General features: G+C 40.2%; 1 protein-coding gene across 2 annotated transcripts in view; it reads right to left on the bottom strand.

The window, feature by feature from the left end:
* The window catches only part of LOC111866258 (regulator of G-protein signaling loco), a 68,837-nt gene that overhangs the window by 20,944 nt on the left and 21,093 nt on the right, over positions 1-26,800 (bottom strand). Inside the window, exons 2-4 of one of the 2 annotated variants that reach the window (XM_023855037.2) lie at positions 17,113-17,256; positions 3,424-3,546; positions 749-1,153 (exon numbers count right to left, since the gene is read on the bottom strand). In XM_023855037.2, the coding sequence (XP_023710805.1) occupies positions 749-1,153; positions 3,424-3,546; positions 17,113-17,256 (672 nt within the window). The remainder of the gene's footprint in view (positions 1-748; positions 1,154-3,423; positions 3,547-17,112; positions 17,257-26,800) is intronic. The other variant, XM_023855038.2, reaches the window with a different exon arrangement.

Genomic DNA, 26,800 nt, shown 5'->3' with positions numbered 1-26,800 from the left:
AGTGAGAGTGAGAAGAGGGGATAGATGAATGTATGCACTAGAAGACGGATAAAATAAATCATGGACGAGTGAGAGTGAGAAGAGGGGATAGATGAATGTATGCACTAGAAGACGGATAAAATAAATCATGGACGAGTGAGAGTGAGAAGAGGGGATAGATGAATGTATGCACTAGAAGACGGATAAAATAAATCATGGACGAGTGAGAGTGAGAAGAGGGGATAGATGAATGTATGCACTAGAAGACGGATAAAATAAATCATGGACGAGTGAGAGTGAGAAGAGGGGATAGATGAATGTATGCACTAGAAGACGGATAAAATAAATCATGGACGAGTGAGAGTGAGAAGAGGGGATAGATGAATGTATGCACTAGAAGACGGATAAAATAAATCATGGACGAGTGAGAGTGAGAAGAGGGGATAGATGAATGTATGCACTAGAAGACGGATAAAATAAATCATGGACGAGTGAGAGTGAGAAGAGGGGATAGATGAATGTATGCACTAGAAGACGGATAAAATAAATCATGGACGAGTGAGAGTGAGAAGAGGGGATAGATGAATGTATGCACTAGAAGACGGATAAAATAAATCATGGACGAGTGTATACTTTGAACACAGAGACTTCAAAACTTGTCAGTCTGTTTACTGGCTATGAAAAAGACACTTCTTCTCTTAGGGATGTCATTTACATTCATGTAATTTTGGCCACCCCCTACTTACAACACCTGGAAGTGTGACTGTACCTTGCTGTGACTAGGGTAACTGCCAGTGCCATGCAACTGCAGCCCTGTATCTAGATTATCTCCACCAGGAAAGGGCAGTTCCTGTCCAGATAACTCCCGAACAAGGCATTCCTTGTACAGGTCTGACTTGAGGAACCGAGGATAGCTGTCAAATTTCATTAAGTTGAATATCTGCTTCTGTGCCTGGAGAAACAATGTTGAAGCTGCATCTGTCAGACCATCCTGTGTAGCCTGGCGTGCATGGGAATCTACATTCACAGGTTCAAGTGCACCAAGGCATAAGTGCCGTTCAAAAATGTCCCTTGCAGAAATGGTACGCTCAGTAGGACTACTGAGGGATCGGTACTTCTCACATGCCACCCAGAAGTAGATGTTCTCATGACTGAACTCCTTTTTCAAGAACTCCTGTGAGGACAAAGGAAATACTGAGGAAGTACATACAAATATGTATCCATACGATGTTCTGCTAGCAGAAACTAAAGGTTTAATACTACCGCTCTGCTATTCAGAAGCATAATGTTGTTACAAATATAACACTGTACTCAAACTAAACTAAACTGTCATAATATAAAACCTGTCCAAAATGAAAATCTGCCTTTTTCAGAAAACTTGTCACATGAATACAAAGTGAAAAGTAACGTAAAATTACCTATAATGAACAGAAAATGTATAACACAAGAACGAAACTGAACTTAATGGAACACAATATACCTGAACATCATTTTCTGGTGTTTTCCTGAAATTTATCTGACAATGAACATTCCTTTCACAAATGGAAAATAAACAAGCTAATCAACTGTATACAGAATACCTTCATGGACTACTGAAGACAGAAAGGTGAAAGAATGGATACATAGATCTCACAGAAATTGCATGGTGGACTTTGAAAGAAGAAACTATAAATATCACTGTGAAGAAATTGAGGTTAAACATTTCTTCCACAACCATCCTATACAAGAAATCGACAAACAGAAGTGTTGGTAAAGTGCTGCCAACTGGCAATACCTAAGTTATTCTGCTGACAACATTCAAATCCTGGGAGATGATTAACCATTTAAAAATTTTCTTCTCGTCACTAAGGTGTATTTTACAGCTCTTTAGAGTTTGCTCTGCAGATGGTGTGACAATATGGTTTGAACTGAAGTGATTAGTTAACATCAATGAGATGAGATAATTACTATGCATGGTAAGATCGAAAGGATGAAATGATCTTAAGTCTACTTCAAGGTACCGTTATCCTAGCTCCCCCCCATAAAATGAGAAAACTGCAGTCAGAAAAGACAGTGTCCTAGACTAAGCTCAGACTGGGTTTTTCCTAAATATGGAAGAATCAGCTCAGCACTGAGCTAACCTGTTCAGTGTGGTAGCAACTATTAGTGACAAACCCTTTATGACATTTGCCAGATTTATTCTCCTTTATTTTGTAGCACAGAAGAGACTTCTGTGCCAATGATATGAAGCAGCACTGAGAATGAATTTTCTGTGGTTGTAATTTCCTGACATACATCAATTACATGTAACAGTCAAAACAACCTCTAAACATTGGCCAGATCTGATTGTGGTAGGTCATTTGGCAGGCTGACTGGAAAAGGTGACACAGCTTTGAACATCTCTTACAAGTCACAACTGAGAATTATTTTATGATCTATTTTCATGTTACATAACCTCCACATTTAATTCAGCAGCATTAAATTAAAAACAATCTACTAGCATTACATAACCCACAGCTGTGTAAACATAATCTTAACTTCATAACACTGATCGTTACTTTTTTTCTGAAATGAGGGTGTGTGTGTGTGGGGGGGGGGAAAAAAACATATTGGTAGAATTATGGTCCTAAAAACTTACAATCATACAAAATCTTAGATCTTGAAACTGTAAATCAAGAATGTTGTATTGGAAGCGTTTTTCAGAATTCGTGGTCAATCAAATTTTCAATTCGAAGTTAGTGTTTTGTTGTTTCTTCTTCCTGATGATACACAGTTCATTTTAAGGGCCTACACAAAAAGATCAAATCAGTACAACTACAGTATTACTGGGGTGCAGAACATCACTGAGCTCGTGAAGTTAAGATGGCAATTTTGTTATATCTATAAATACTTATTTATGTATGAGGCCTGACTGAAAGTGTAAGGTCAGCACTTTGAGACTCTTAAGTAGAATAAGGCATGTTAAACTGCATAGGAATTGAGTACATGGTAGCGTAGTTGGTTGAGACACTATGCTACAAGCTGGAAGGTAACAGGTTCGATTCCTGATGAAGTCACTGGATTTTTCAATTGACATAATTCTTCCAGCTGCACTATGACCCTGGGGTCAACCCTGCCTCTAACAGAAAGGAGTACAAAGAATCTTCCTGGGGAGTAAAGGGTGGCTGGTGCATAAAGCTGACAACTATGCCACCATCTGTGAGTTGACTGTCTAGAAAGTTTGGGAGCCTCAACATCTCACAACCCTATGGGCCTCCATGGCCTCTTACAAGGAAAATTTACCCTTTTTTTTAATAGCATAGGAATGGGGGGATACAGTCTCTCAGTGAATGGTGAGTCAATGATGCCATAAAATTTACAACCCTCATACCAGATCCTGTAGTTTAGTTGCATGAGTGTTCAGGCTTTGACATTCCACATGTATAACACCTGGCCTAAATAGATGGAAATAGCTTAACCACTTACAGCAAATGTGTGTAGTCCTGCTGGATCTCCCAAAAGTTTTTCAAAAGATGTAGCCCAACTTGCAACACCTCGCTCGCGTTCATCCTCTTGTAGCAATTCCACTCCTGGATCATGGCCTTCATGCTGAAAACAGTTATACATCGTAAAGTAACTCCAACATACATAATATTATCTATACATGCAAGATAAAGCTTATACAGCCAGAGATACAGTGGTTTATTAGTATGTACGAGGGTGAGTCAAACAAAAACCTTAAATTTGTAATAAAAAATCGAAATTTTGCGCCACTATCCTGTAAGATGGTAAGCGTGTTACAAGTAGTGTGCATAATGGCCTGTAGGTTGCAGCATAGTGCAAATGCGCGAACACCGTCACAGCACCAGTATAACATGGCTGCCCCACTTGAGACCTACACGATGGAAGAACAGCGTTCTGTTATTCGGTTTTTGTGTAGTGAAGGGGTGAAACCTATTGAAATTTATCGAAGAATGAAGTTTCAGTATGGTGATGCATGTTTGTCACAGCAGCAAGTGTACGAATGGAGTAGGAAGTTTGCAAATGGTGTGACTTCAGTGGAAGATGCTCCTTGTCCGGGTCAGGCACATCGAGTTGTGACTCCAGAGAACACTGCAGCAGTTGAAGCCATAGTGAGGGAAAACCGCTGTGTGACACTGAATGAAATTGCAGCAATTTTAACATTAGTCATGGTTCAGCACACCACATTGTGCACGATGTGCTCCAGTTTCACAAAGTGTCTGCAAGATGGGTGCCATGGCAGCTGACTCCTGAATTGAAAGACCGACGTATTGATGCTTGTGAAGAACTTCTGCGGCACTTTGAACAAGAAGGTGATGACTTCCTTGCGAGAATTGTTACTGGGGACGAAACCTGGGTTCACGTCCACCAACCGGAAACGAAGAGAGCGAGCAAGGAATGGCGCCATTCCTCATCTCCAAAACTGAAGAAGTTTTGAACACAACCATCAGCAGGGAAGGTTATGCTGACTCTCTTTTGGGATGAAAAAGGCGTCATCTTGGAGCACTACACGCCTAGAGGGACAATTGTCACCAGTGCATCATACTCAGATCTCCTAAAAAATCATCTTCGGCATGCAATCAAATCACAGCAACATGGATTGCTGTCCACAGGTATCCTTTTGCAACATAATGCAAGGCCCCATACTGCCCGTACAACAGTTGTGACAATCAATGACCTGCATTTTGAGTGTCTTCCTCATGTGGCATACTCACCAGACATTGCCCCAAGTGATTTCCACATGTTTGGACCACTCAAAGAAGCAATGGGAGGAAAGACGTTCCATTCTGATGAAGAGGTACACCACATGGTGCATGAGTGGTTGCGCAGACTACCAAAAGAATTTTTTCTAAAGGAATTCATGTACTTTGTAAGCACTGGAGGACTTGCATTGAGCATGGGGGAGATTATGTTGAACAGTGATACAGCTTTGTACCACTTGTGCACAATAAATAATAATAATAAAAAAATATTTAAGGTTTTCATTTGACTCGCCTATGTATATTCAAGATGGATGCATAATCATTATGGCCCTAACATAGAATTCTCAAGAACTATTCCACTTTAATCTTTCTTTCTGTCAACTAACAATGAAAACGTTCACACCTCACCAAATAAGCAACCACTTGTACAAGTTTTCACTAATATGGAACAAGAACTTGTTTCTCATTAAATGGCTCTTATAAGGCTAGCAATCATAACTGCATGAGTCAATTACATAACATATTCCCAGAATGTGTTTTTCTTTGTATTCAAATCACCTTCACCTAACAATGCCAGTGTGATCTTTATCGGTTAACATTTTATTTATTTTGTGCATCATGGGTAAAAAAGGTGTTGCAAGTGATCCTGATGTTTGGAAAATCATGAAAGTAAGGATACCATTAATCATGGCTCAAAAACTAGACATAATGGAAAGACTTAAAGGGTGGATGATCAAGACAGTTGTATCACCATGAGCTTATCTTTCAACTGTGCAAACCATTTATTTGCAAAAGGATATGCTTGAGAAAGTTGCAGAAACACATGTTGGTGGAACGAAAATGGAACATATAACAAGAACAAGGATACAATAATGGACAAATTAGAGGGTCTATTAACCCAGTGGATCAACAGCCACAATAAATCAATACATGAATCTCAGCAGTTTTCTCATTGCTCAAGGACCTGAAGAAGAATGCTGTGGAAGAAGGGGAAACTGACATAAAGCATCATGAATATAGTCACTGATGACTGGTTGGAGTGATTTAAAATCATGCAAATTTGCATAGTCTTCACACACATGCAAGTGCAAATAAAAAGGCAGTGAAGGCATTACAAAAGAGTAGCAAAAATCAAGGGAGAAGCATATTTTCAAAAGGACAAGACAGGATATTTCTTGAAGAGAAAGTCATATCAAACATTTATTTCAAGGGATGGAAAGAAAGCACCAGACTTCCAAGTATCCAAGACTGTCTCATGCTGGCTCTTGGTGGTAATGTTGAGGGTGACATAAAGCTGAAGCCTCTTGTAAGATGGTATGGGTAACAATGGCAATGTTTGCTATGACAAGACTTCTGTCCACCCATTATTGCATATTATGCCAAAAATAATCTCAATAACAAGACATTTCTAATAACTGATAAAAATCCTGACTGCCCTATCAATGTTTAAAACTACACAGATAATATCTAAATTGTTCTTTTGTCTCCCATTACCACCTCCATTCTATGCCCTACTTGTCAGGGTGATACAGCTGCCATCATGGACTTATTATGTAAAATTCATCAGGACATACCTTCTCCTAGCACTTGATGATGAAAACATGTCAAACATTAAACAACTGTGGAAGGACTTGAAGAAAAGGGGGCTATTGATAACACTGCCAGTAACTGTAATGCAATGACTAAAAAAGATATGTTTGGCATTTGGAGGGCTTTGCCACAGAAATCTGTATATGATTTCAAGGGATCTGATACTGCTGCTGAAGGAATGCTGCAGAAAATTGAGAATCTGGTACATGAAGCTGGATTTGATGATGTCCAAAGTAAGGTGTTGGCATTACATTCTAAAAAATCATGGAATGAAGAGCTCCTTCAGTTCAGCTAAGAAAGATCAAGCAACGAGAAAATTAAACCCCAAAAAATGCACGCAAGATGGTGGCGGTAGAGGCTGTGCAGAGTATTTGCTCTCGCCATATTGAAGAACATTTTTGTGAAAGTGAAGAAAACAGGTGCCAAAATTGCTTCAAAATGACAGAATACCTAAAAGTGCTTATGTCAGAATTGAAATCTGTGCAATTAATAAATACAATTTTATCGGAAGAATTTAAATCTTAGATGAACATAAGAACACCGAAAACCTACCTACAGGTGAGAAACTTATATATCAAACCAAAAACTACGCAGAAAGTGAAAGTTAAACATCTGACGGGAATTGCAAGAACCCTAAAGAAACTCGAGGAAGGAAAACTGTGCACGCAAATCATCAAACCCAGACAATGAACCAACAACTAAACATATCTAACCTTCAAGCATCTAAGGATAATGATCAACCTATACCAACTGCAGTGAATGGTGTAATTTGGGTGAATAATAATAAAAAAACAGATCAAAAGTATAATGAATATACTGAAAAGAGTATAAAGGAAAAATGTAAGAGACACAGAGTCCTGCTACTTGGGGACAGTCAAACGAGAGGTTGTGCAGACTTACTAAAGCCGAATTTAAATTGTGTTTGATGTCAGTGGATTTGTGAAGCCAGGAGCAAAGTCAAGGGATATTCTAGGCACAAATTTTGATAAAGACATGTCAAAGGATGATATTGTAGTAGTCTGCTGGATCCAATGACACCAGTAAAAATAATGCAAAAGGAAAGATTAAAAAACATAATTAACTTTGTAAGAAGAACCGGTCACACCAACATCATAGTCATGAAAGCACTACACAGACATGATTTAGGTGACTCGTCATGTGTAAACAAAGAGATTGAACTATTTAACAGACTTCTAACCAAAAGACTGAAATTATATAAACAGGTGTCAATTAGTAGTCTAAATGTGCCAGCAAATAGCAGAATTGGTTCAGTGGTTAAAGCTCTTCCACTAAAATACGAAGACGACACAGTCCATGAAGAGGCTACTCAACTAGAATACAAAGAAGACACTATCCATGAGGAGGCTGCAGAAACCCAGGGGAACGAAACAGATAAAACTTCAGCAGACCCATCCCTTAACCGTGCGGTGCTATTTGAAAGAGATCAACAGCAGGAAGTTCATATGTCAACCAGACAAAGGAGGCCCCCAGTAAAGCTAAGTAAAGATTTTTTTATAGATAAGCATAGTGCTGGTATCCTCAAGAATTATAATAATAAAGTCAATGCAAATATTAAGATATTCCATCAAAACGTGCAAAGTCTAAATAATAAAAACCTAAATATGGGTGTGCTAGTAACAGATAAAGCACTAGAGTTGGAGGAACTATGTATCACCGAACACTGGTTAGAGGAAAAAGAAATAGGTTATTATAATTTTGAAAACTATTCCCTTATATCAAAACAAATCTAGAAGGAAAGCCTTATTACTTGTTTGAAAACTTTGATCAAGAAGAATACTCTGAGGCTAGTATAATCGAACTTATCCAGTTTAATATAATTATTATCTGTGTATACAGAACTCCCAACAGTAATATTAATATATTTATTGAAACCATGGATACAATAATTAGTAATTTAATAAACAAAGGGAAGAGCATCATTATCGTAGGTGATGTCAACATAGATTTCCTAGGAATAAGAGTAAATCTACAACTACAGACAATGTTAAACTCATATGGCTTGCAAGCAATAGTTGATGTCCCAACGAGAATAGGACCTAGAAGTCAAACAGCAATAACTCAAATAACATTGAACAAGGGCTTATGGGGATACAATCTTAAGGTGATTGAAACAGGATTTTCTGACCACAAAGCACAGATACTACAAAGACAGATGCAGTATAAGAATAAAAAGGGGCAAGTTACACTAAAGGAAAAATTCCGAATAGCTAGATCTTACAAGGAAGAGAATGTACAATACCTGAACTATCTACTAGAAAAAGAGACTTTGGAGTTTGTTTTTAAGCAAAATTCAGCAAACGAGGCATCCAATGAATTTTTAGGTACTCTACAGTATTATTACAACATAGCTATGCCTAAAAAACGGGTAAAAACTAAACAGCAGGAAAATAAATGGGTTACCTCAGGAATAAGGGTATCGGGGAATAGACTCAGGTCTCTTAATAGTCTAATGAAAGAAGGAAATATGCCAGAAGAATTTAAAGAATACTAGTGTCATTACAAAAAAATATACAACAAAGTTATCAGTGAAGCAAAAAAAATAACCAATAACATGCGAATAAGAGTATCAGGGATTAAATCAAAAGCCATGTGGGACCTAGTTAAAGAGGAACTAGGTAAACAGAAAAAAGCAACGAAGAATACTGAAATAGTCGAGAATGAAGCAAATATATAGGTTCCAAAAGCTACAGCCAACGTCTTTAATGAATACTACACCAGTATTGCCCAGAAGATATTGAGTGGCAATCCATTATCAAAAATCAGTCCCACAAGGTTCTGTTCTCGGACCAGTGTTGCTTTTGCTGCATATCAATGATCTAGAGGCTGGCACTGAACATGGAAGACCAACGTTTCTTGTCGATGATACTAGTATCCTTATAGCAGGAAACAGTGCTAATGATGCCCAAAGGAAAATAAATAAAACAATAAATGCACTCACAGAGTGGTTTGAAAGGAATAGATTAATTATTAATAAAGAAAAAAACAATAGCAATATCCTTTCATCAACCTCAAAAAATGCAAGTCGAATGCCCATCAATAAAGCTCTATGATACAGTCATCAATTCTACAGAACATACAACATTTTTGGGAGTTTGGCTGGGTAAGAATCTAGCGTGGTCTGCACATACTCAACAACTAGCAAATAAATTATGTAAAATATGTTTTGCCTTACAAGTAGTCAAAAGAGTATCAGGGTTAATGATCCATGGATATGAAGTAAATAAACAAACTTTTATCTTAATTTTTTGTAGTTTGTGAAAGAGCCACTGAAATGGATAATGGAAACAAGTTCTGCTTTCAAGCACAGAGTGAATGCTACCACTGCATGCTATTTAAAGGTGTGTAAGGAGAAAAAGAAGCCTGTTATGTTAACAAGCAATGTCTGCATTTTTCATCCTAATCAATCAAATAGGGCTCAGCCTTCCACATCTGCAGTTCTGGGGATGAAACATGATGATGGGTAGCAAAACTTCTGCAACACGCACTCTTTGAAAATAATGCATAAAACTAAACATAAGATGAGAGGAGGATGATATATGAGAAGAAAATGATTAATTTTGATCATCCAATGAATTTGTATTCAAGGCCGCAGAATCAATGACAACAGTTATCTGGCATCGGGTTAGATGTGAAGATTATCATTAATGACATGGAAGGTGGAGGAAGTGATCCTAACATATCTGAGTGTACTACCTAGGCATGGGCAAGAGATAATTTAGGACACAATGAAGTAGGCATTACACACAAAAGGTCTGCAATTTTTCTACAGTCTCCTGCCTATTAAATACACAACTTATCCAAAATACTTTCTACAGTGAACCATTCTGGAGATAAAAAAACAGTGGCAGTACATTCCATGTTTTCAGACTTTTAGATTTAACAATAACACAGTGAATCAATATGTGAATATTTCAAACATAAGATACAGTAAAACTTGGTTATAGCAACATCGGTTTCTGTGACACCTTGTCTATTGCGTCAAATATTCAATGGTATGAACAAATTCCTCATAAAGCAACTGTTTTTATACCTTGCTTAGTATGACATGCACAAATGCATCAACCTCGTATGTAACGTCATTTTCATTCCTGAATTTCTCTGATATCGTGGGAAAGTTCGATGTGTCTGCCCACCCTCACTTTCTCTACTTCCTGACGTGACTGTCCTGGAAGAATACGACCGCGGGCTGCAAGAGGAGCGTGGGTTTTAAGCGAAAACAAGGGTGTGGGGTGGGACTGCGTGAATAGTGCAAGAGGACACGGCAGGTTGTTCACTGCATTCCTTTCCTAGAATCTCGTCTAACAGGACCTCACATTGTCTACTTACCCTATAGTGTTCCTGCCTAAACCCAGAGAAGTGCAGTAGCGAAAACATGGCAATGAAAAGGAAAGTTTTAAACATTGAAGAGAAAGTTAAAGTGATTCGTGAAATATTGTGTGTATTGTCAGTGAAAAGCGCTGTAATATGTCTTTGATATTATACATTTGGGCAATTCCACGTTAATGTTACGTTAGTCTGTACTTAACTACGTATTTCACTAAAAAATGCAACATTTTAACTCGGTTTTTGGTAGATTTTTACGTGACTAACATAAGGCTACTGTGGAAGTGCCCATTTCAGTTACGACGACATTCGTTTATAACGACACTATTTTTAGGTCCCTTTGATGACACTATAACCAAGTTCTACTGTAATTATATATCACCATATGCAAGCTGGTGTAGCTCAGTAGGTGTACTAACTGGCCAAGGGATTGATGACCAGGGTTCCATTCCCAGTAGGGGAAGTGACTATTATTCCATTTGCTACTGCATTCAGAATAGTTCTGGGATCAAAACAGCCTCGTATCAAATGAATAATGTGGCATAAAGACCAACTACTGAGGGCGTCTCTGTAAACAGTGGCTATTTTACGAGTATGTTAACGCCAGCAACAATACAACAATGGGGTTACGCAACATGTTTCTAAACAACAGCTTGGTAAACACGTTCCTGCAGGAATGAAATGCATGAAACAATACAGTTACAATGGAAACTGTGTGTTTTCTGTTGGGTCACCCCCAAGGCTATATAGCAAGGACCCCAGGCCGGCTGAACAGTTCAGCTGAGTGAAGTGGAGTGGTGGGATTGAAGAGAAGTGAAGTATTTGACTGGTGAGTGAAAAAGTTCAGTTGTCATTTGAAAGTCAGCCTGTGAAGAAAAGACTAGGAGGTTGGTGTGAAATGGCTACTGGTATGGGACCCATTTAGCTGAGGGTTGGCAGCTGAGTTTATCTCTGCAAGGGCGGCTGAGTGGTGCTATAGTTGAGTTCAGTTGACAAAGGATTCAGCTGCAGGATATTCACCGGACAGTAATTACGTGAGCGCAGGAAGCTGAAGAATCTCCACTGTGAGAAGCTGTTACTATGGGATGGCTGTTGAAGATACAACAGGCTGGAAAAAGGCTTTTTTTTTTTAATTCGCTTAGTGGGGGGTGGAGTCCAGCTGGGTCCACTCGGCATGGTGGCCACTGACTGGCCTAGTGTACCTGCCTCGGGTGATTATGGTGATGGAGAATTTGGTGGAATGAAGAATGGCTGGGAAAACCGAAGTACTTGGAGAAAACCCATGCCAGCACAACTCTGTCCACCACAAATCTGACTTGACTAGACCCGGGATCAAACTAGGGCTGCCGCAGTGGGACGCCAGAGATTAACTGCTTGAGCTATGGCAAAGCCATGGAAAAAGGCTTAGTGGGTGCTGTTGTGATTTGTAATGCGTGGAGACTAGTGATAGTGCTGTAATTACTTGTACTTCCGAGGGGTGTATATAAGTGATCAATAAATCCGTTCACCAATCAATATCCCATGTACAATCACCCCTAAATATGTGACAATACTGTGGGTTTTCACCCATTATTAAAGCATCCAAGGCATGACGATCACCACTTGTCTCCAGCAAGTGTCTTCATGATGTGGTGGTGAGTTCAGCATAAGGGCAAATTTACCTGTATCTCACCACACAAGTTACACAATTATATACTGAAACAAGATGTTCTGCATTGTTGTCATTTTATTACTATTACCACCAATTTTTCTAATAAGTTAATGCAACACAAATGACATACCAAGTTTTCAAACATCTACTGCCATGCAAAAATCTGAAGAGCTATAGAGGCTAGGGCTGTTCCCACCTTACACTTGAACATGCTGGAATTATTGATGGCAAAGTGGCTAGCTAGCCGACTAACTTCGAGGAACATGAGTTTCATTGCAATGTTGTTGTCACCTCGTTGGGGAGGGGGGATCTATTTTTAAGAAACCTGAAAATCCAACACTGTGTTCACACTAGCTCACCATTAGACTTCTCTTGAATTAATTCAATGCAGTTCCCACCTTCACTATGGTTTTAATAAGTTTCTATTATCCTTACATCTCCATCCCCTAACTGTTCTATTCCCTAGAGGTCCACAGATCAAAACTGTATATGTACCAGTATTTATCATTCGTCCCATGCTACATGTCGTACTCATCTCACCTTCCTTCATTTAACAATCTGAACAGTGGTAGGTGAAATGTGCAAATTATGAAATTTTGAGTATGTTTTAAAGTACCAAAGAGGAAAGGATTGCAGAAAAAACAGTTACTTTGGGAACCTAGAATTTTAAATTAGAATAGTTGGTCAACTCTTAACAGGTTTCAGACTATGGCGTATATCAAAACTAGAAGTACCATTTTGGACATTGTCAATCGTCGTTGAGTTTTTCCAACTGGCCTTTCAGAAACTGGCATTCTGTTCTTGCCTGGTGTAAGGGGGAAAGGTTCCTATTGCATTCAGCCCATTGTAGAGGGCCAATGGAATTGGACCTCCTCCCCAATAATTGCTGATGGAAACAATCAGTTTCCAAAACGCGGTGGTTTGAAAAGGCCCAAGACAATGGACAATGTTCAGAATAACAGTTCTAATTACAGAACAGCTAGTGCCTCATTCAAGATTCAGCAAGGATCCCTCCCTTCTTTAAATCACATGTGTTGATTTTCTGAGAAGTAGTGGGTTTGGAACGGAGTCCGCTCAGCCTCGTGTAGATAACTGATGAGCTATTTCACAAAAATAGCAGCTACGGTCTAGAAAACCGAGATTAACGGCCATGGGGATCCGTTGCGCTGACCACGCGACACCCTCTATCTGCTAAAGTTGGCATTAACTTTGCCGACAAGCGGCAGTTGCTCGGTCGGTATAGTTCGCCTGCGGACTACAGGCCACGGAGTTTGATTTTTGTTGGTGTAGAATTTACATGTCAGGTGAACGCTAAAATGAATACATAAACCAAAAAGAGACGACCCAACAAAGAAGTAAGAAAACTATGATATGTACTGTTTGGTTGAATGTGTAGAATGTAGGCCTACTGACAAAAATGAGTTATCACATAATAACTGAGAAACATTATGCAGATGCAATTCAGACAAAACATAAATGGGTGACTAATATGAAAACTGACACTATGGAAAGAGATTGCAGGATTGTGAACTGGACTGAAACGTTAATGCATAGGGTTTAATGAAGAACGTCTGTGGTTACAAGGATGAATATTCAAATTCTATAACAATGGGAACGGTATTAAAATAGCTAAATAACTGTCATCTGTCCTGGGGGTTTAGATGAGAAATGTTAGGAGATCATTTCACTCGAAGTCCTGTAATGTGACATCCTCCCAGATACCGGCAGCAACACAGCAAAACTGCTTTGTCAGCAGCTGATGTAATGTGTGCTCCTGATGAGCACAGACGAAAAACATGCACTGACAACACAATCGGAAGCAGGACTTGCGCGCTGACCAAGTTCCTGGGTCCTATTTAGTTACCACTGCGTCCAAGAACATTCCGCATCTGTTTATTCTATACTGGAACTGCATACACATTACATGGAATATCAGTCTGCTGTAACGCCTGTCAGCATTTTTAAATAGTGCAACACTGTCACACAAGGGCATTTCCCTTACAGAATTCAGTCTTAAGAAAACGGCCTAGTGGAATTTGGTTCTCCTGTACATACAATGTAATTTTCGGCTGAAACCCAGGTATATCCGATTTGATCCCTCCTTCCAGCACCATGTAGGGCCACATTTCCTATACTAAATTCTGGGGCTTTATTAATTTTACAATACAATTTTAGTAAAAATTACAGTGTAAAAAAAAAGCTATCCGGGTAACGGGCCGTGGAAGCCCATAGGGTTGTGAGATGTCGAGGCTCCCGCATTTTCAAGACAATCGGCTTAGAGATGGCGGTGCAGTTACAAGCCTTATGCGCTGGCCGGCACTCCTTTACCCCCTGGAAGGCACCATGAGGGGGGGGGAATACTACGTGTAAATCATCACTTTTTATCAATTTCAATATGCAGACAACACAAAACTTTCAATGTACAATATACAATGCGAACCTCTCAAATCCTGCATTCCATGGCTTGGCACGAGTTCGGCTCGAAGTCCAGTACCCGTACTTAAACTACCCTCTATGTAATCTTTTTACGTTTCCTCTCAATACTTCATAACTGTGTAACAAGCCTAACATGTTATGGCATGATGACCTATTTAGATGTTTTGGTGCTCTAATATACTGACCACATGTGGTTCGGAAAATTCTCTGCTCCGGTTCCTGCCTGTTTCCAAGGGTTCCGGAGTGTGATGTCCGACCTTTGCTTTCACGATGGTTACTACAACCGAGAATTCACGTAGTTTTCTTGCATTCACAGAGGACGTGGACCTCGTAAAAAAGTTGAACTAGCGTAGTGCATGGCATGGCTGATAGTTTCATACTGTTCTCCTGAAACGGCATGTTTGCGCGATAGTTACTTAAACATTTAACGTAGATGGAGGTGTAAAGAAGGGAGAGGAATGACTATACAACAAGTAAAGCAAGTAAAGATGTCCCTGTGCTTAATTAAACACCATGCCATTAAGACGTACTATGGAGTGGAAGTATAACTCCACCATTTTTGTTGACCTCAGCATTATACAGTGCTGAGTGGTCAGCCTCACTTTCTTGATGCTTCACCCCCGGTACCCACTGGACAGGAGACTGGGTGGACCCCAGAGCCTGTCCGGACGTTGTGAAGAGAAACATCTTGCCCTGGCGGAAATCTAAGCCCGCCTGTACGGTCCATAGTCTGCCGCTATACCGACTGGGCTATCCCGCGTCTACTATGACAGAAGTAACGGACGCAAAGGTAACTGTAAAAATGTCCCTGTGCCTAATTAGACACCAGATTACGTAGACGTATGGGGGAATGGAGGTATAGCTCTACGAATTAACTTTGGCACTACATTGAGGCCAGTCATCAGCTTTATGTCCTGGCCGCTTTTCCTCAGAGGAAAGAGGCCCTGGTACCCACTACATAGGAGGATGAGTAGGTCCCACAATCGGTCCGAAGGCTGTCCCCGCCTGGAATCAAATCCTAATTCCTCAGTAAATTTGCGAGTAGATCGTTCAAAAGTCAGTGTACCAAACATCAGTGTCCGTTACTGTGGTAATATAGCATCAAACGACTGCACAGTCGACATACTTATTTTTGGAAATAAAACTTCCATAGGTACATTTGTCTTTATCTCCAGTCGCATGAAATTGCATGCAGCCTGTCAGTTATCGCTACAGAATCAGAACCGAATATTCATTTCATGCTGTCGGTTTGTTGCTACTTTTTCATCACAAACACACGTGCACAAAATGATTTGCATAAAACCTAGAGTCATGTAGGTAACTAACTCCAAATGTTATACAGAGACCTGTACTGGTTTTAAACTTAAAAACTTATTCTCAGCGTCAAGAAGATAAATAAACGCGTTCCTCTCACAGTGGATCGTTCACTAAAAACGTAACATGGAATCCTGAAGCTATACGCCAGCATAAACACGGCTTAACAAAGAATCACTACTCTGAGCCATTCTTACATTCCGATGTCATTACATAAGAGGAATTCAATTCTTCAGAGGACCTTTCCCTCCAGCGCCTATGCCGCTAAGTCCAAATGTACTCCAACTGGGCACGGCTGAAGACTAAGTAAATGAAGCAAGTGCTGGACTTCCTTTCAGCTGTAAAGTTGAAACATTTTTCGATACAGTGGTACCTCGATCTATGACTTCCCGACTTACGATCTCGTTAAATTAACACCTTTACACTTACGCTCAGAATTATCGGACTCACGGCTTGCAACTCGAATTTCGGACTATTTTCATTCATGGGGTTGGTGGAGATTAGTGGGCCTACTATAAGCGCCATGCATAATGATGAGTATGGAGCAAGGAACAGTTGGTGTAATGAGAACACGCAGAGGAAACTGACGTACTACGAGAAAGCCTGTCCTAGTGCCACTCTGTCAACCATATATCCCACATGACCCGATCTGGAATCAAACTCGGGTCGCCTCGATGGGAAGCCGGTTACAATTTAACGCTGTAAACTCTTAATTAACTTACTTATTTCAATAGTTTAAATGTTTACAACTGTGTTACTTAATGCCTCCTTACTGATTTAATAAGAAAAACAATGCCGTTACAGCGTTATGGTGGCTGAAATACTGAAAAATGCGTCTGAGCTTCAGAAACATAACCTTATACGGCCCACGTTACAATGAACTCGAGTTACGACTCGGGTCGTGCAGCCGCATATAAGGAAAAACAACGGCACAACTGTGTACCCAACAACAGACAGTCCTGTATCTCAGCAATTTCTTTTCTGCCACTATACAGCATGGAGTATACACTTCCGTGTTTGTACTGTTCTGTATATGTAAATCAGATACGGCAGATGCGATGCAATGCCATTATATCAGAAACAACATTACATAATTAATCCAAACACTCCATTTACCTTACTGAAAACGCCTTCATCCGATGAGGACCGCTGAAGATTCCGAGAGATGCGTTTGCCGGCTCTAGGTCCAGTTGTGGCTCGAACAAATGTCTTGGTTGCGGTAAACGTTGCGACACCCCATTTTTTCAGTTGTGGACGATTCTGTTTTAAAGATACCCTTGAGATAACCATCGTACTTAGGTATAGCAATATAACTTAAAACACGTTTTTAGACAGTATTCACAAAGACCACTACTGGGGCCAGCACAATGAACGGCTTCATGAGAGAAGGGAAAGTGATTCAGGAAACAACTTGTCCGCAAATGTGATAACGCAAACCGATAACATGTGTCTGACGTTCTGTTCTACCGCCTCACTTTACAAGCTACGTACGACACTAGCCTATCAGATTACACCTCTAGCAAGATTAAAGATGGTTTAGTTTTTAAGGGGGTTTCGATAATTCTTATGCTCTACGGAGCAAATCTTCGCCCTTACTTGATATCCTAAAATACAGCAATAAGAAATCTATCAAGTGCAGTTTCTATGGTTTTATAAGCAAGTTGTATGAGTATAGAATCTTTAGGGCACATTCACGTTTATATATGTTTTGTCTAGAATGCACTGCTTGTACATCACCTCTTGAGTAACCAAACATTTAATCTGTGGTATGAATGATACGAGTCGTCGAAGCATAAAATGCAAAATTTAAGGCTTTAATGTTTACAATACAAGTTAACCATATCACTTTGCACAAATTATTACGGAACTGGAAGAGATTAAAATGTTTATTAATAGATTTCAGATGTCACTACTATTTCTGTTGGATGCTCTTCCTACAATCTCGTTATTTCCCAGTCTTTACTAGAGGGAGGTTCTTACCTTTGTCGACTTGTTCAAGGCTCTGCGCTTCACGGAGACCGGTGAACCGCCGAGTCCGAGACGCACACGAATTTTGCCGATGAAGCAATATGCCCGTAAGTAGATACGTTCGAAGTGAAGTAGTTACAAATTAAAAAATCACATATACCGTTGAAAACACGTAGGCATTTCTCGCATCGGTGGAAAAGGTCTCAATTTACCGTCCTGAAGATGCTCTGCAGGAATTTTTGAAATTTTCCTACGAATGTTTTCTTTCAGTTCTTCCGTTCGAGGGTTACTGCTGTAAACTTTGTTCTTCAAACAACTTCAGCAGAAGAAATCACAAGGATTAAGATCAGGTGAACGTGCTGGCCAAATACCACTGCTGATAATTCTGTCCCCGGAGACATCAGAGAAAGCCTGCACAGACATGCATGCAGTACGGGTAGCATATGAGTCTTGCTGAAACCAGCCATTGTCTTTCTTCTTCTGTTAACCCTGGAAAGAACTGCCCGAAAATGACCTGTACATTCTTTCACAATTTTTTCGTTAAAAAACACAGGTCCAACAATTCTTCTTGCACTTACAGCACAACAGACACCAACTTTCACTGGATGAAGCATGACTTCATGGATTTGATATGGATTCTGTTATCACCAGTAATGATTGTTTTGCGTGTTTATGTATCCCTGCAAGTGAAACCACGCTTCATCAGAAAAGAATGTCAATTGCCTGTCTATCTCACATTCGACGATAGACTCTATGAACCAACTGCAAAAACGAACCCTGCTAGCCGGATCGCGTGGCTGCAAGGAGTGGATTACCGTTGTTTTATAGGGTCTAAGCTTCAGCAATTGCCTTGCCCTTCTTGCACTAGATTTTGACACTCCAGTCTTTGGAGCTAGACGTCTAAGTGGTTTTCTAGTTCTATGTTCTAGTCTGGCTCCTATGTTATCAAACTTTTCCTCAGTAACACTCGGCGTTTACGTTTTTGTGTCTTGTTTATTAGTAGTCCCATTGATCTAAGTTTATTCATCAAACTGTGAATTGCTTGTCTGCTGGGAACTCTTTTTCGTCACGAAATTTATGTCGAAATTTCGTATTTCACTGAGCACTCCTCTTCAAGCCAAAGTACACCATAACAATTTGCCGAATGTACTAGCACAGATTGCAAATAAAATGGGACTATATAAAAAAAAAGGTAGGTGTCATACGGAAATAATACACGTTGATCTAAATTATACCGCACCACAATGGGACACACTGATTACTAATGGTAACTGAGAACAAACGGCTAATGGAGCTGATAACTGCCCATCACTTATAACAAATCATAAACAAATTCGCATGCATGAACCGCAATGCTCGCCGTGAAACATAATGTCATCAGGCGGCCCACAAAGTTAATTACTTCCCTTCATTCCAAACGTTATCGGCCATCAGGCATGGTGTTTCTTTGGCAAAATTCGTAGGCGCCTCGCAGCCGGCGGTGCACCGATCACCGTGAAGCGCAGAGCAGTGAACCAGTCAACAAAAGTAAGAACCTCCCTGCATATTAAATGGCTATTTCAATAGCCTGAATAATCAACAGAAGAATTCATCTCTTTTATGTCTGCCTACGTTCCTTTCTTAAGGGAAGACAGTTTGGAACTGAATGAGAAGTGGAAGGACGCCGCAGTTACCTAATTTATAGTAACATCCCGGTACTTAACTGAAGGAACTGAGGAAAAGCACGAAAAGCCTCAGTCATAACAGATGGTCTCCGTGTCGTGATTAAAAAGGTCTGGCAGGACCTTTCAAAGACGGAGTGTTAACTACTCGACTGCGACATACAGAAGACATACTCGTACATAAAATGCGAGCAGCAATTTATATTGGTACATCACAAACGTTTGAAGATTCTACGATCGTCAAAAATGGTTAAGAAGAAAAACAACCCGATATTAAACAGCATTCACAACTTTGAAGAATACACACAACACTGATTGAAAAATGACACATTTACTCTTAGAGATGACAATCATGGCTCTATCAATAAATATAAACTTCAAACCCAAGCTGCTATACCACAATACCATACCGACTTTTATAAACCCAAGTCCCCAAATTGCATCAACCTCTTCATCCGTTATATTGCGACATCGAGAACGACTCATCCTTCTCCGAAGACTTGGCTGATCCAAACAGCCTGTACTTTTTTATTGCTAGTGGGGTGGGACTAAGTCCCTTGTACTGCGGCCACTTCTGGCCTACTGTACCAAAATAGCCTGTAAATTAAAAACGTCCCATGTTGTGAAGTCACAGACATTAAATATGTACGTGTAGAGTAAGATCTGCTTGTAGTACAATTTAACATGACCTGAAAATGATTTTCTTTCATATTGTGGTGTATACACCGGTTGCTAAGCGGTGACTCTGTAGACAGCGGCCGTTAATAGGTAACGCCCGAAACAAAAGAAGAAATGTTTTCAAAGGGGTCCGTGTCAACATGTTATAGCCAGGAGTTTTGGAACTTAAAGACACATGTCAGTGAGTTCTGTACGGTAGTCTGTGAAGAAAGGATTTCAGCCGGAGGCAGAAAAATAACCACTGTTAGAGTCATTACCAGAAAACGTATAGTAACACACTGAAAACATTAGACTGTGTGCTCTAGTGAACTGTAAAGTGTTGAAATGGCGATAGTGTTATAGTTATTTGTAGTTGCGACCTGTAAGTGGTCAATAAATCTAATCACCAATCCAAACCTCGTCTACAGCTCCACATACTATGTGATAATATTTCCGTTCAACGAAGATAAAACTAAAAGACGACTAAAATCACTGCACAATATCCCCCCCCCTTACCAAATAATCGTCCAAACGACATACCAGAGACTACCGTACTACATTACACTACACTGCACTACACTGTTACTGAACGGTACACATCTTCAGTCTCCCCCCCTCTTCCTCAGCAGTCCTAACAAAATGCAATTTTATTATACAGTAATTACACTTACATTCTTTCACGTACGCAATCACCCTGCTCTTTAATGAATGTGGCCAAACGTTCAACAGTTTCCTGATTCCACCATCCTAACATACTTTTGGGTGGATCGTACGCCATTCTACCACCGCTTTAAACTAATGTCACGTCCAGTTTAACCAATCCCGATTCTGGAGTTGTCCGGGCTACGTTTATCATCCTGCTCCCTAACCTCACTGCATGTTATTGTCAGAAAACCAATAACAACACTCTTCCGTTGCTTATCCTTCACTCTTTCGTAAACTTCCTGCTGGCTCACACCGAACTCTTATTCTTCTGTAATTTGCACTAGGTTCCACATATACCAGCCACAAAAGTTGGTTTACAGATCGTTGTTCCCCTTTCGTGTCTTCCTTTAGTCGAGCAGAAAAAAAAGTCTTACTTATCAGCACAATTTAAGACAATACGTGCAAACGTAGGTACGTTCATATGCATACATTAGCCACACCTTTCCATCTTGCCAACGTCAATTCTGTGCCAATACGACTGCCTTCAATTCTTTACTTTCCCTTCTATTCTGCATACTCTTGTCGATCGTCAGGTATATTTCTTTCCTTTTTGTGACAAGAATGTTCATTCATGGGAAAACTTCATGAAGAAGAGTACGGTACCATTAACTATCGAGTACTACATTCATGGTAAAAGACTGGATCGAAATTTGACACACTTGAGAGCAGCTCTTTGTATGATTACAAAAACGGGCGATTTGATACTGAAATGAATTTGAATACTTGATAGTTCATGCGCACTTTAAGACTGCTCTACTTTAAGATATTCTACAAATAACCACTTCTGAAGACGCGCTAATTTAAATGCTCGTCTAAGACGTATTTCAGCACGTACCAGTCACTCAGACGGGTCTAAAATGAACTGAATTCCATAATATATTGCCAAGAATTTGGTTTTAGAAACGCAAACTTCTACATTTATAATCTAGTGCAAATGTAAACAATTCTAAATGATCTAAAGATCTGCAAATTCACATATTCGTGGACAGAAGTACTTTTAGATGGTTTATATTCTATTTTGTCAGCGAAGTTCCACTAAGATACTATCTATGTATCTATGGCTCTACAGCTCCTTGTCAGAGCTTGGCCGCTTTTTCAGTTTCTTGATCTCTCCACTAAGATACTGGAGAGTCTAAATGAAAGTGAATTCGGATAAACCTCACAGTTCACCGCTCATTAAAACATGCTGCTCACCCGTCTCCTTTTGCCTTCCGATCTGTACCTCATCCTCTGGCACCCACTGAATCAGTCCAGCAGTGAAGTGGATGACGGCTCATACTATACTGAACTCTCTCTCGCTCACTTCTAATCCGAATTTCCCACGACTCAGCTTCCCAGGAACGCACGCGACGATGACGTTCTGCTCCACTTTCTCCACCTATTATCCTGCCTGTCACTTGTCGAAAATAGAACAATAACAAGATTAACATCCGAACATTGGGTTGCGAGACGAGCGGCCGTCTCACTCACCATGGAGGTGGTCTGAGTCCTACAGAAATGTAATTGCAACACTTGTCGATATCCTGCCATTAACTACAGCGAATACCACTATCAGATTTACACTGTAACAAAATTTTAAGTCCGAAACGTCCAAGTCATTACAAAGACAATCATGTATGATTTCTAAATTTTTATGCCTGCTCACTAGAATTCCGGGCGAAATCATGACATAAAGGCAGCTACTAAATCCTTTGAAAATGTGGCACGGTTCAGATATTTGGGAACGACGATAACAGATCAAAACAACTGATTCAGTTGATTCGCTACCATTCAATCCAGAACCTTCTGTCTTCTCGTCTGTTGCCTAAAAACATAACAATTAGAATATTAAAAAAAACTAAATTATTCTTGTGGTTCTGCATAGATGCGAGACTTTGTCTCTGACATTAAGGGAGGAACACAGAGAACAGGGTTCTGAGGAGAATATTTTGACCGAACAGGGATGAGGTGACAGGAGGTCGGGGCAACTCCATAATGAGGAGCTTCATAACTTGTACTCTTCGTCAAGTATAATTAGGATGAAGTCAAGGGTGATGAAATGGGCAGGGCATGTAGCACGAATGGGGGAGAAGAGGAATGCATTTAGGATATTGTTGGGAAAGCTAGAGGGAAAGAGACAATTAGGAAAACCAAGATGTAAGTGGGTGGATAATATTAAAATGGATCTTAGAGAGACAGGATGGAATGGTATGGACTGGATCGAACTGGCTCTGGATAAGGATCAGTGGAGAGCACTTGTGAACATGGTAATGGACCTTAGGGTTCCATAAATGGCTGGAAAGGTATTGAGAAGCTACACAATTGGCAGCTTCCCAAGAAAGGCTCAGCTCTATGCAGTTAGTTTAGTTAGCTCAATATTCTCTGCAGAGGCATATATAAAACTTACGACGGTAAATCGACTAGTAATTTGGTACGAAAGTTTCTTAATTAACTTACTATATAAGTTTCCAGTAAAACTACATTTTACGTTATATACGGCCATCAACACGACTATTTTCTTATTTAATATTTACTGAAATTCATATTCGCACATTCAACAAATACTAAATGCTAAAAGAGTTGCACTGATGCTCTAAAATAAGGTAACTTATAGTATTACTGACAAATTAATATACAGAGTGTCCGAAATGTCGGGAATCAATGGCTCGCTTGAATTATCCCTTCGCGATATTGTCCACGAAAGTCGAAACATGCTGCTGTTGCGAAAATTCTTTAGTACTGCTGGATTCATGGAGACAAATTTCTGCTTGAATTTACTGCTTTAAGTGTTCCACATTATATCACTGATTACAAACTTTTCGAAAATCCTATACGCCACAACACGTTGCAAAAATTAACGACTACTGTCTAATATTGTTTTGGAGCGCCATGCTGTGTTTTCTAGATTACTAGAAACGAGAAGTTTCACCAATACAACTATTGCATGCATATAACTGAATTAATTACACAAAGAAAATCTAGAAAAGAGGTAGAGCGCATAGCACACATATATACGCACGCACGCACTAAATTAAAAAGATAGGAAAATGGAAATGCGCTGGAACAACTCACAGTCTACAACATGATCAAATCACCGACTGAAAACTAGAACAAATGGCAAGAAACAATATCTAGACAATATACATCGAAGAACGCTTTCGGTAAGGTGCAGTGGAAGTAAAATATAAAACCTCTGACGTCCATACGATATAGAAGACGAGAAATTTGAAGTTTCCACGACGGTATTATTAAGATTTCTTTTCCCCTCTGAAGATGGAGGTACAGGTTTCTCACACACGTTGGTACCTTTCTACCACACAAGGGGCCACGTCGCAAACGACTGTAATTTTCATATTTACAGCCGCGAGAACCCCATATCTAAAAATTCAAATTTAATTATTACTTACACTCACGAGGTCTCTAGTAAAATCCACTGCATGAAAGAGTCCCATATCAATGACGAATCCTTCACAAAATTCTGAAGCACTTCTGTTAAAAATAATCCCGATAACGCAGATCACGAATAGGAAAGTTACGTATTTGGTTCAATGGCCCCATGGCAGATTCATGCCCTCTAATTCCTCGTGAATGTTCCAGTGTACTCGGCCATCGCCAGTCTCTGTTCGTCCTTTCCCTTCTTCCCGGAAGCAAACAAACCACGCGCGCGCACACACAATTAACAGCGCGAGGGAACGCTTTGCGTTGTAGAAATCGCAGCTTGAACTGAGCGTAACATATGCACATACGCGTGTCTATCCTTTTGCCTGACTCTCCCTACGGCCACACCGGTCTCCATGAATCATGGTTAAGAGATTGCCTGATGCAAAATGCCTTCAAGAAAGCGGAATTACGCGTCCGGTGTACGTCATCATTTCTGCCCTTGTAAGTATTGCGTAACTACTCAGCTGGAATTCCAGCGACTTTGTCCAGTATTCTCCAGGCATTCATATCGTCACGTATCACACATCGATTAATCACAGTTATAATGATCGAGGACCAATGGCTACTGGATGATATGTAAAATAAACAGCTATTTATGTACTGAAAATAGGCGCTATTCTCAATTCCGAAAGTTGTATGCCATTACTGAACACAATTTCCTCTCTTACGAAAATAAGGATATCACTTAATTCATTCCTTGATTATGGTCCGGCTTATAGCACATTTTCCTTAAAACTGGTAAAAGAAGCAGATTTATTAGATCGCCCAGCTGTCTGTTGTTCCCTATTTCAATGTCTGAACTTGCTGATTTTCACGAAAGCTGGTATAGAGGTTGTGACTGGAGGCCACCCCAAAGCCGTACATTTTAAAATTTCGAACACTCGGTAATAACATAGCGAACGCGATAATTTATGATGCAGGAGAATAACTAGCTCAACTTGCTTTGGGATCTTTATACCTTATTATAACTGGTATAATCTTTAAAAAAAATTGCGTGTTCCTGTTAAGGTAATATTTTTGTAGAATGTAAAATTACAACATGGCGACCGCACGAAAATATTCTTAGGCTTTCTATCTGCTGGAGATAATTAAGTATTTATAAAAGAAAGTACTCGTAAAAAAGTAAAGGTATCCCCATAACATGTCGTGGAGGTCCCTAGGGTTGTGAGACGTTGAGGCTCCCACATTTTCTAGAAAATCGGCTCACAGATGGCGGCGAGGTTGTCAGCCTTACGCGCCGGCCGCCCTTTACCCCCCCAGGAAGATACTCGGTACTCATTTCTGTGAGAGACCGAGTCGACCCCAGGGCCATAGTAACTATGGATTTATATTCACTAACATTTTTACAAAAGATGCATACATCTATTTATGCTCTAAAAATTGTAAAAAAATATGCTCTAACATGTAGCGTGCGCTATTAAATGACGTGTACTTCATATAATTCACATACTAAGTTGTTGTTGAGCTCTCCTTATGTCCTCGAGTACATTATTCTTCCCGGTTATAACTTACCTTGCAGTATGTTGAAATATTTCTCTTACATTTTCTGGCGTAAGTCGTGCCTCTTCTCGGGCAGTACAAATTTTGTATACAGAGAAGGATGTTCAAACACGCGCTGCTATGACAGGAAATATCTGAACACAGCCCTAAGATTCTGCGGACCTCCTCCGGAGATACAAACATTTCTTCGCACCAACACAATCTTGTATCCCAGATTTCTTTGCTGAACGTCGGTGAATATTTTACAGGGAGAGTTTTCACACCAGCTTGTATTTTCTTACCTCCAAGATTTCACATGCTGGGGACTAAGTCACTTCCCTCTTCTCCTAGTGGGGGGGGGGGAGGTGTCTCTGGAGGCAGCAAGCTAGCCTGTCTGGCTAAAGCTGGTGCTGCTCTAGAGAAAGGTACGAGCTGCCGTACAGAGGCCTGGGTGGGGACGAGGGGGCAGTTTATTGAACAGTACCTTTGGGATACAACGAGACTTCCACCACATGCGGGGCTCTGTTGGGAGTGACGGTATTTCCCCACGTATGATTGCTGGAAGGGGAAACTTGCAGTGGTCCCTGCAGAATTTCAGCAACCGTATGGCTCCATCAGGGACCGGACGATATATATCGTAGGACTCCTCTAAAGAGGTCCCTGCGTCTTCTAGCCCTGCACTGGAAGGCCCAGTTGATGGGCCCTCTGCTGCCATAAGGACCTTCGGATAAACTGCCTTACTGGCCTTGTACAGGAAACACTGTAGGCTGGAGAGTTCCTGATTGGCCAGTGTGTACTAAAACGGCAGCAGCATATGGCGAAGCAGGAGATGTGAACACGAGGAAGAATTCTCCCACCACACACTAATTCAATAAGGACCGTCTGGTTCTGCATGCTGGGAGATGACAAATAAT

Source organism: Cryptotermes secundus, unplaced genomic scaffold, assembly GCF_002891405.2.
Source record: "Cryptotermes secundus unplaced genomic scaffold, Csec_1.0 scaffold940, whole genome shotgun sequence".
Classification (NCBI taxonomy): domain Eukaryota; kingdom Metazoa; phylum Arthropoda; class Insecta; order Blattodea; family Kalotermitidae; genus Cryptotermes; species Cryptotermes secundus.
The sequence above is the reverse complement of the archived record's forward strand: the minus strand, read 5'-3'. Positions and strand labels throughout refer to the sequence as shown.